Consider the following 11,138-nt stretch of genomic DNA (forward strand, 5'->3'; position numbering starts at 1 on the left):
TTCTGTTTGGCAAGCTGGCTTCCCTTGTAGTCCGACATGCACTTTTTGTGGGCAGAAGGTGTGCTGGGAGCACAAATTAATATCCACATGTGTTGTCAGTATGGGGATAAAGTTCTCTCTCGCAGAGTCATCTATGAGTGGATTGAAATGTTCGAAAATGGCCATACTAGTGTGATGGATGCAGAGCACTCCAGACGTCCAGCTACAGCCACGACCATGAGGAATAAAGAAAGAACCCTGGAACTGATTCGCGAAAACAGAAGAATAACAGTTGAAGAGGTTGCAGGAGAGCAGAATGTGAGTGCTGCAAGCAAAGCAAGGTGACTATATAGAAAAGTGATGGAATTTGTTTTTGAAATTCTTAATAAATAGAGTTAAAAAAAAGGGTGGAAACTTTTTGAATGTCCCTCTTAGATAAATGAACTGTTATGATTTGAAATACATACATTTCATGTGTGTTCCGTGTCTACAACGATCTGTGGAAATGTAGAATGGCATAAGCCTGCTACCCATTTTTAGGTAGCAGTTGATAGGGCTGGCAGCTTGAGGTAAGGCCTTTTCTGAGCAGGTCTGTAAAGGTTGGTTCCAGCCTGTAGAACTTTTTTCCATTTTCTATGTGTTTGACTTTATAACACTAACAGGGTAAGCAGAAACTTACTAGTCATGTGCCTAGTTAGCCTCACCATTAATTTGATGAATAAGTACAATTAGTGAATTTTCTTAAAAATTCTTAAGTGGCCATCAGTGCTAAATTTACAAAAGACAAATAATGATATAATTAGGAATTATATAATTTTAAGGCACTTCTAAACATGTAATACAGAATTTACTCTGAGAAAGTTAACACTTTACTTACATTGGACAAAACAAAATTGACATGTAGACAACATTAGAAAATGGATGCATACAGTTGTACTGATAATTAAACACTTGGTAAAGAGGACAATTACCTACATACCAGAATCATAATAACTTGGAGACAAATTATGTCTGGTATAATTCTAAATTAAGATTAATCATTAGGTATGCTGTACCATAGAGAGTTATTGCTGTGGGGTAACAAAGATGTTTACCTTGGATTTATCTGCATGACTGTAATACCAGCACCCAGTAAATCAATAAATAAAGTGAAGCCATGCATTTTCATTAACTCAGAGTAGAAGTAAACATCTAAAATGCTGCATCTGGTAGTGCTGCTTTTTACTGTTTCAACCAGAGCACAGGAGTCTGCCTGCAGAGCCCAAGCTAACTCAATAGAGCCTATTTTGTCTAAGCCTGGAGATATTATGCTGGGAGGAATCTTTGGTCTTCATGGCATTGAGAATGCCAGGTATGCATTTAAGTCAGTTCCAGAACCAACTAAATGTAAAGGGTAAGGTAAAAATATTTTTGAGGATATTAATTATATATTACTTGTTTTACTTGAATAACGTTAACTGTAGTATAACAATTAAAGTAAAAAGTTGTTTTACTGGATTAAATATTTGAAATTAGTCAGCCATTTCCATTTGGACAGCTTGGTAGTTATAGGAAATGCAAAGTGTTGAGGACATTTTCAATATGGTATAAAGAATTTAAGTGAGATATGCAGCAGTTTGTCATGTTGCTGTGCATGCATTTATTATAGCATTTATTTTCAATATTTCTGTTTTAGAACCTGTATTAAAATATAATTTTCTGAAATAAATATCTGCATGAGAAGCATACTGTATGTAGTATGTATGCATTCCATTTGGTATAATAGTCCTACAACTTGTATTACAGCTTTAGTTACAATGAAATGAGGATTGTCAGAGCAATGCTGTTTGCTATCGAAGAAATAAATAACAGCTCATCTCTACTGCCAGAAGTTTCCCTGGGATATAAAATATTTGATGTCTGTACCTCCATTCATTTATCTATAAAAGCAGCATTAATTTTAATGAATGGAAATGAAGGTGCCGAATCACTTCCCGGTAAACCATGTAATACCCCATCAACTGTTCATGCAGTAATTGGAATGTCTGGCTCATCACACACCATAGTTATTGCAAGAGCTCTCCAGTCTTTTCACATTCCACTGGTAAATTAATAAATTCTGTTTATAATATGCATTTTGAATGATCTTAAGTCTAACCTTTCACTTTTACTATTTTTTGGTATTTATTGTGTTTTGTTTTAAAAAGAAAAGTAGTAGTTGTTCTAAGTAATTAAGACGATGCAAATTTTAGATCAGTTTATACAAAATGGTCACATGAGAAACAAAAAGACATAAATTACTGACAAAATGTTGCGTAGTTCTTACCTAAGTTAAAGTTTATTATTAGTACATGTTTTTGTTAACAACCCCAGTAACTGTACAGAAATTAATTATTGACAAATTCTCTCAATATTTGATTAACATACTGTATTATGAGTGCAGAAACTTGAATGGCCACATAATTTTTGTTATTGCGTTTAGTAAAAATGACACTTTATTTAAACAATATCTCCTAAACATGATATGTCAATTTTCAGAGTGATATTTGTGAGTGTTTTAGCATCATGTGTTTGTCTGTGGGATGTATGATTCATGCATAGCTTAACTCTTTGAGGGCTAAAAATTTTTTCCAAAAAACAACAGTTTCACTCAGAAATCAACATAAACGTCTATTGCTGCATGCTATGGCTGTCAATTTGCCAAGAATGTGTGGCGGGTTTTCTGCCAGGCTGTCTTCGTGTGACTGGGACAGCAGCATCTGTCACGGTCGCAGTGCATTACAATCTGGTTTCTGCCTCTTATCATTGTTACGTGGCAATCCTCCCTGACAAACATCGTTAGTACCACGACTAGCTGGGGACCAGTCAGCTGAAGCTGGAACCTCACATTCGTTTTCGATCACTTGTATCAAAAATTGAGTCCGACAAGTCATAGTCCAGTTCAGAGATAACATACAAGACGCCGTCCACAGAGTATATTGCTTTACACATTTGTTTCGATCTCTCGCCAGATGTCAGGGCCATTTTTGCCGTTGTGTGCACCTTGCTACTCATGAGAGTGCAGGGAGTCTCGGTCAAACCAACGAATCTAACTTTTCTTCTAGCAACGAGAGTCCAACTAAAATGTAACAGTTGGTTTTGTCACAGTTTAGAGTCGGTTACAGATTATCATCAACTCCTCCTTTCAACAAAAGTTGACGTCAGCCCTGAAAGAGTTAACCAGTGTGATCGGTCAAAATACTAGATCCCTATTAACCCTATTCTTGAAAACTTCCATTATATTAAATACTTTCTTTTTCTCATGTAATGTATAAGTTAACTATCATAACAGTACACATAGGAACAAAGAAAGTTGTAAAAAATTAATGAAGTTGTAGCTGCGTTTACCAAAAATTACCAAAGTTCAGCAGCTCTAGTTTGCAAAATGGTAACGTAATGGTAAAGTAAAACAGTGACACAAAATAGAGAAAAAATTGATAATGCAAAGAAAAGAAAATTCATGTTTAAGAACAGTTATGTTTAAAGCTTAAAAATCTTGTTTCATTTCTACAAGTTAGCTTATACGGTTGAATCATTTCTAAATGTTCAGAACACTGTATGCCTATCCCATTTTCATGCAGTAAATGGGTTTTTCATCCCCTGTAAGCCCCAGGGCCTATTCTAAACAACAACTGACTCAATTAACACACTGTATCTTAGTTAGAGCAAGAAAGTTCTCATATTAACTTACAAGGGGTAAAAGGCTGTAACATTGTCTATGACTATGAAAAAAAATTAAGTAAACATTAGTATGAATTTAACTTAGAGCATTAACATTCTAAGAGTGGCTCTTACAGAAGTATGTATTATCTATGGTGGTAATTTTAAACTCCCACCCAAATAACTGTTCAGGAACAAGTGAACTAGTAAAGAACAAAGTGGAACAGGGACAGCTACAGTTTTAATTTCTTATGAGATATTGGTAATAAAATCAGTTTAAATTTTAAAATGCAGAACACAGCATTTGAAAATTCAAAATAAATCAAAATATGTTATTATTCTTGCAGATAATAAAATTAAATAAATTAAATGCAGATCCTACTGCATATGTTCATCTTTCTTTAGAAACATATACAAGCAATGAGTGAAAATTATAAAATTTTTTAGAACAATTTAGATAGATAGATAGATAGATAGATAGATAGATAGATAGATAGATAGATAGATAGATAGATAGATAGATAGATAGATAGATAGATAGATAGATAGATACTTTATTAATCCCAAGGGGAAATTCACAATAATTTAGGACAGTATGTTTTCTTTAAAAGACTTTTATAATAATAATCCATTTTTTTATCACTTATTTAGTATTGATAATTATTCTTCTCCATGCAGTTTTCTATCTAAAACAAAAGTATGATCAAGATAAAAAAAGGATACATGCAAGACTCAAACCTCAATACTACTAACATGCATTATTTTGTAACAATCGCAGTCCAAGATCTTTTGCACTTAATGAACGTTATATGCTATTCTCCTCTGTAAAGTAAACATAGTTGGTGTTTTTTTTAAATGTACATTTAGACAATAAACCATTGATTTGATAACAACATACTGTACCAGATTAACTGAGAGTGATTTGTTATTTCATTAAATTATGCATTACAGAAAAATCCAAGTATTTTCTTTTTAATTCATATTTTTAACTCAGATAAGTTATGTTGCCACGTGTGCCTGTCTCAGCAATAAACAGGAATTCCCTACTTTCTTCAGGACCATCCCAAGTGATTCTTATCAAAGTAGAGCACTTGCACAGCTTGTAAAGCATTTTGGATGGACTTGGGTTGGAACAATTAGAAGTGACAATGATTATGGTAACCTAGGGATGGCTACTTTTATTCAAACTGTTCAGAAAGAGGGCATTTGCATTGAATATTCAGAATCAATTTACTATAGTTATCCTAGTGAGAAAATTGCTGCAACAGTACGTCTCATTAAGGCATCTTCATCAAAAGTTATTGTTGCTTTTCTCACAAAGCAAGATATGGAAATTCTCCTGAAAGAGCTGCAGAATCAGAATGTCACAGGGCGACAGTGGATTGGCAGTGAAGGCTGGATTTCTGCCAGAATCTTTGCAACCGAGGAGAGCTACAAAATATTAGGTGGCTCCATTGGATTTGCTATTAGTGAAGCTGAAATACCAGGACTGAAAGATTATATTCTAAATATACATCCATCTGAAGCTCCCGGAAATGCTTTTCTCAATGAATTTTGGGAAACAGTTTTTCACTGTTCAATGAGTTCCAATGAAAATGCATCAACTCTTACTCCATGCACAGGATCTGAGAATTTAAGAGATATAAGTAACGAGTATACTGATGTATCAGAATTCAGAATTCCTGGTAATGTGTATAAAGCAGTGTATGCTGTAGCCTATTCCCTGCAAAATCTACTAAGCTGCAAGAATGGAGAAGGACCATTTGTCAATAAAACATGTGCCAATAAAATTAACATTGAGCCATGGCAGGTAAGATAGAATATTTTACTTTTGTATTTTATATTTTTTGCATGTACAACACTGCATACAAAATTTGTCCTGCAGGTGCTGTATTACTTTAAAAAAGTGAATTTTACAACTAATTATGGAGAGAAGATATATTTTGATGAGAATGGAGATCCAACGGCAAAATACGATTTAATAAATTGGCAGAGAAACAATCACGGCAACATAGAATTTCTAAAAATAGGTGTCTATGATGCATCTTTATCAGAAGGAAAAGAATTTATAATGAAAAACATCAGCATTGTTTGGGTGGGAAATGCAAATAAGGTATGAACAGATATAAGTTTTAATGCAGTTAATGCAGAACTGTTTATTAGCAAAAGAGACAACTGTTTTCAACCCATATTAATATTTAATTTTAATTTTATTATCCAATTTCTCTTAGGTGCCAAGATCAGTGTGCAGTGAGAGTTGCTTCCCAGGAACTCGAAAAGCAGTTAAAAAAGGAAAACCTGTGTGTTGTTTTGACTGCATCCCTTGTGCAGAGGGTGAATTTAGCAATACAACAAGTAAGTTACAGCCTTAAAAAAACTGGAATGAAACATATCTTTTCCTTGTTTCTTGCAAAATACTTAAGAACTAAATGCTTTCAAAATATGTTATACTGTACAAAGTATTCAGATTGAAAACATCATGAATTCTATTATAATTTAAAAATTGTCCAGTAAACTCTAAATTGATCCAAATCAGTGAGCGTGGTTGTGTGTATACCTGAACCCTGAGATGGGGTGGCATTCAGTCAATGAATATTTTGTTCTTTTTTTGTAGTCTATGTTGCTGACTTATTGTCTAGTGTCCAACATATACTGTATGAGTGAGTACAGTAAAAGAGTTAAGGCGCAGATTTCTAAATAATATATTAGATGATCATGTCTGGTGAACTCAAGGGGACAGCATCACCTGCAAGCAGATTAGAATCTAGATGTAAGTCTTATGTCCCAAAAAGGAAACAGTCTGCCAGCCTCAGCTGTTTCTTGGTATATTGCCCTTGAAAATTCTAAATAAAAGAATTTGCACATATGGGAAAGTTTGTAAAAGTTTGAGAAAAGGTTGGATTTGTTGACTTATGTCATTTGGGAAAGTCTGAGAAATTCCAACTGTATTGACTTGTGTATTGATTTACTGACCTACTGTATGTAGTGACTTATAACATGTGATATACATATCATGTGATATTTATTTTTTCTTTTCTATGCTTAAAATATGATTGCTTGTATAAGCTTTCTCAGGTAAAAGTCAAATATATTAAGAAGTAGATAACACTGTTAGACAGCATGTAACTATAATTAATTAACCTGTGATATGTATTCATAAGTTCACAAAAAGCAAACAGACAGCTTTTAACCTTCAAATAACCAGGCAAGGACAAAGAAAATGTCTAATGTTCCTGGACAAAACTCGCATTGTTTTTCCTAGAAGATCTAAGGTTTATCTGTTTTATGGAACTTTCATTTCAGTACTCTAGCATAGGTTTCACAGGAAAGGTGAAGAATGTGAGCTGTCTGTAACAAGAACATGTCCTCCTGTCCACTTTTATAAAATGGCAACCACCACCCTAGTTTCATGGGCCTGTCTTTACATTCTGCATAACCACAATCTCAAGGGCTTGCAGCATTTTCCGTGGATCTTATACATTCCTATGACTTTGCTGCTAAGAGCTTATAAATCATTGTAGTGACTTCAGCTAATGCTTCTGGCACTCCTCCTTTAAGGGCATATCTGAATTTTGTTCAAGTTAAAATTTGTTCTTTATAGTTCATTATTTATTTATTTTTTTTAGAATGAGTTTTATTGTTTGTTTACATTATTTTAGACATGTCAGATGCCATCTTATTTAACAAAAAAAAGAATAGGAGTAAATGCTGTTAATTAAATTAAAGAATTTCAATAGAACAATTCAAAAAATAGGTTTTTGTTAAGAATGTCAAATTACTGACAAACACTGTTGAGTATAATTTATAGTTCACACTTTTTTTTTTAGATCAATTCCTACTTGTATTAAATTTACAAGGCTTACAGTGTTTTTGGCAACAATTTATGGTAATCTTTAAACATATCCCTGATCTTTTTAACCTAATCGATTAAATACATAAAACACTTACTTTTTCTACTTTTCTTGTCTTAATTTTGTTAAGATTATAGTTTATTCAAAAATAGGGGATATATATATATAGATATATATCCTATTTTTATATATTTATATTATATTTATATATTTTATTTTATATATATATATATATATATATATGCACGGTGGCGCAGTGGTTGCGCTGCTGCCTCGCAGTTAGGAGACCTGGGTTCGCTTCCCGGGTCCTCCCTGCGTGGAGTTTGCATGTTCTCCCTGTGTCTGCGTGGGTTTCCTCCGGGCGCTCTGGTTTCCTCCCACAATCCAAAGACATGCAGGTTAGGTGGATTGGCGATTCTAAATTGGCCCTAGTGTGTGTTTGTGTGTGTCCTGCGGTGGGTTGGCACCCTGCCCAGGATTGGTTTCTGCCTTGTGCCCTGTGTTGGCTGGGATCGGCTCCAGCAGACCCTTGTGACCCTGTATTTGGATTCAGCGGGTTAGAAAATGGATGGATATATATATATATGTATATATATATATATATATATATACTAGGGGGCTCGCCCACCCCTGGGTTTGGTTTACCGGATAAACAATTTAAAGAGATTGTTATTTTTTATGGGAATTGTTACATATGTATTATTTTCACTTTAAAACTTGTAAAAACAATACTTGTCCTTTATTTCCTGCCTCAGGCATGGTTAAATCTCTTTCTCGCGGGACGTATTACGCTGCTCGCATTGTGAAGGGGGGGTCTGAATGCACGCTAAAGAGATGCAGTCAGCTCAGCTGCTGTCTTGCTACTGCTGCTGGCGAGCTGCGTGTTCTGCTTGTCGTTGTTTTAAGAGCTGGGAGCACCTGAAGTGTGTCTGCCAAAAGCATTCCAACAACTGCTAGGTTAGATATCCGTGAACTTGTTTGAAATTGTTTGTAAGTAGGGTGTGACGTGCAAAAGTCACCGTCTCATGGGGTTTGCTTCCTAAGGTTGTAATGTCTAGTCTCACATGTCATCAAAGTGTCTTTCTGAGATGATCAAGTATCGATCACTTTGCTCAACTCCCCATGAGGCGTGCTACGCTCCTGCCACTTTGCATCTCTCCCATTCACGTTGTGAAGGGGGGGAGCTGAACCCACACTAAGGAGAATTGGATGGATCAGCTACTGGCTTTGTGCTGCTTCTTCAAAGGTGTGTGTTCTGCTTGTCATACTGCGCATCAATTATTTAAAAACCTGAACAGCAGCTGTCCTTCTGTCTCACTGCCTTCTCTCACGAGACGTCAAATTGTCTTCCGAGAAGATCACGTCTGGTCTCCCTGCCAAGATTTTATATATATATATATATATATATATATATATATATATATATATATATCCATCCATCCATTATCCAACTCACTATATCCTAACTACATGGTCACGGGGGACTGCTGGAGCCAAACCCACCCAACACAGGGCACAAGGCAGGAAACAAACCCCGGGCAGGGCACCAGCCTACCGCAGATATATATAGATATATATATATATTTACCCCATCAGCTTTGGTCCTATACATTTGTTGGCTGTTGCTTCCCCTCTCATATTTGTTCCCGTAAAGTTTACTTCTTAGACTGCGTCATTTCATGACATGTTGTTCACCTCCTGTCCACTTTAAGACTACCACCAATGGCAGATGTGCCCCCATTACACACTGTGAAAATATCATTTTGTATTCTTGCAGATACTTCCCATCTTTGAATGTGACTCTGATTCTCAGTATTCCTCCTATGACTTCACTTGGGTATACTTGTGTATGTTAATCTGCCTTGACCAGCACTTCCGATCTTGATTGCATTTGACTGAGCAATCACAGCAAAACAGACCAATCAAATCAACACCAAAGTGACTCAACGGATTACTTTGAGGGACTAGGCACACACATGCAGACATTATAGCTTTATTATATAGATAGATATTTATGTATGTATCCACACTCATTTGTACTGGAAAAGGTTGTAATTTGCTGTTTCTGTCTTACATCATGTGATTGGATTGTGAAAGAAAAAAGCAATCCACATATATGACCCATGTTATCATTACAAAATTATGCATAAACCACACAGAAGACACCCTAAGTGAGAAATAAGAAAAATAAACTACAGCAATATCCACAGCTTAACCATAAAACAAATCTCAAAACAAGCCACTGTTTTTTATAGGCTTATTTTATTTTTTGCAGATTCCATTGACTGCATCAGCTGCCCTTTGGAATACAGATCAAATGAGCAAAGAAATGAATGCATTTTAAAAGAAATTGAATTCTTGTCATTTGGAGAACTCATGGGAACTTTATTAGTAATACTTTCTTTGCTTGGTAGCACAGTAACTTTTCTTGTAGTATTGGTTTTCTTTTACTACAAAGACACTCCTATTGTTCGAGCTAATAACCGTGAATTAAGTTTTCTTCTCCTTTTGTCACTGGCTTTGTGTTTTCTTTGTGCTCTCACCTTTATTGGTGAGCCTTCTGCCTGGTCCTGTAAGTTGCGCCATACTGCTTTTGGAATCACATTTGTCTTATGCATCTCATGCGTACTGGGGAAGACTACAGTGGTGTTAATGGCATTCAGATCTACACTTCCAGGAAGTAATACAATGAAATGGTTTGGACCAACCCAGCAGCGCCTTAGCGTTTTTGCCTGTACTTTCATCCAGATTTTAATTTGCTCATTCTGGCTAATAATTTCACCACCATTCCCAAATAAAAATGTAATATCTCACAAACACAAAATTATATTTGAATGTAATGTTGGATCTACAGCAGCTTTTTATGCTGTTTTAGGATATATAGGATTTCTTTCCTTAATTTGCTTTATTCTAGCATTTCTGGCTCGGAAGTTGCCAGACAACTTTAATGAAGCAAAATTTATTACATTTAGCATGCTTCTATTCTGTGCAGTTTGGATCACTTTTATTCCGGCATATATCAGCTCACCTGGAAAGTTTACAGTGGCAGTTGAAATATTTGCAATTTTGGCCTCTAGCTTTGGTTTGCTGTTCTGTATTTTTGCTCCAAAATGTTACATTATATTACTGAAGCCTGAAGAAAATACAAAAAGACACTTGATTGGAAAAAACATCTCCTAAGGCACGCTGAAATAAAGACCTATGAGACTTATTGTCAACGCTAAAGGAAACATACTGTTTATTACAATATAATAAGTTAAATGTTTTTTTTTAATGAAATGCACCAGATTATTGTAATTTTAAATTGGTCAATAAAAAAAAAGTTACATTGCTTGGTGTTTTTGTACATTTAAATTATTTAATCTATCCATCCTTTTTTAAACCTGCCTTACTTGGAAAGAGCCAGCAATGCATCCAGACAACCTTGCTTGAAATTAAAGTCTGCATATACATTACTTATAAACTTGCCCTAAAGGGTATGTTCAATATTTTTAAAGTGTGTATGCGCATGTGTGTGTTAGTGTGTGTGAGAGACAGAGTATAAATTTATATTTTCTCTATTTATAATTTTTTTATATATGCTTAAACTAGCACCTTTCACCCTTCATTTTTGTCTGTGTTTTATCCCAC

The 11,138-nt window shown here is 35.0% G+C and overlaps 1 protein-coding gene across 1 annotated transcript; it reads left to right on the forward strand.

Annotated features, from left to right (window-relative positions):
* Positions 1-216: 216 nt before the first annotated feature.
* Positions 217-10,688, forward strand: LOC120531943 (extracellular calcium-sensing receptor-like). Its single transcript, XM_039757872.1, has 7 exons — positions 217-320; positions 1,217-1,330; positions 1,765-2,062; positions 4,652-5,467; positions 5,543-5,770; positions 5,889-6,012; positions 9,784-10,688. Exons 1-7 carry the CDS (start codon positions 217-219, stop codon positions 10,686-10,688), a joined length of 2,589 nt encoding a protein of 862 aa, XP_039613806.1.
* The last annotated feature ends 450 nt before the right edge of the window (positions 10,689-11,138 follow it).

Source organism: Polypterus senegalus, chromosome 1, assembly GCF_016835505.1.
Source record: "Polypterus senegalus isolate Bchr_013 chromosome 1, ASM1683550v1, whole genome shotgun sequence".
Taxonomy (NCBI): domain Eukaryota; kingdom Metazoa; phylum Chordata; class Cladistia; order Polypteriformes; family Polypteridae; genus Polypterus; species Polypterus senegalus.

Bases quoted from the DNA above. Each gene is read 5' to 3' on its own strand.
- LOC120531943 (XM_039757872.1), top strand. From the start codon at position 217: ATGAGGAATAAAGAAAGAACCCTGGAACTGATTCGCGAAAACAGAAGA. The intron at 2,063-4,651 runs GTAAATTAATAA...TTTTTAACTCAG, and splicing joins AGTCTTTTCACATTCCACTG to ATAAGTTATGTTGCCACGTG. The intron at 5,771-5,888 runs GTATGAACAGAT...AATTTCTCTTAG, and splicing joins GGGTGGGAAATGCAAATAAG to GTGCCAAGATCAGTGTGCAG.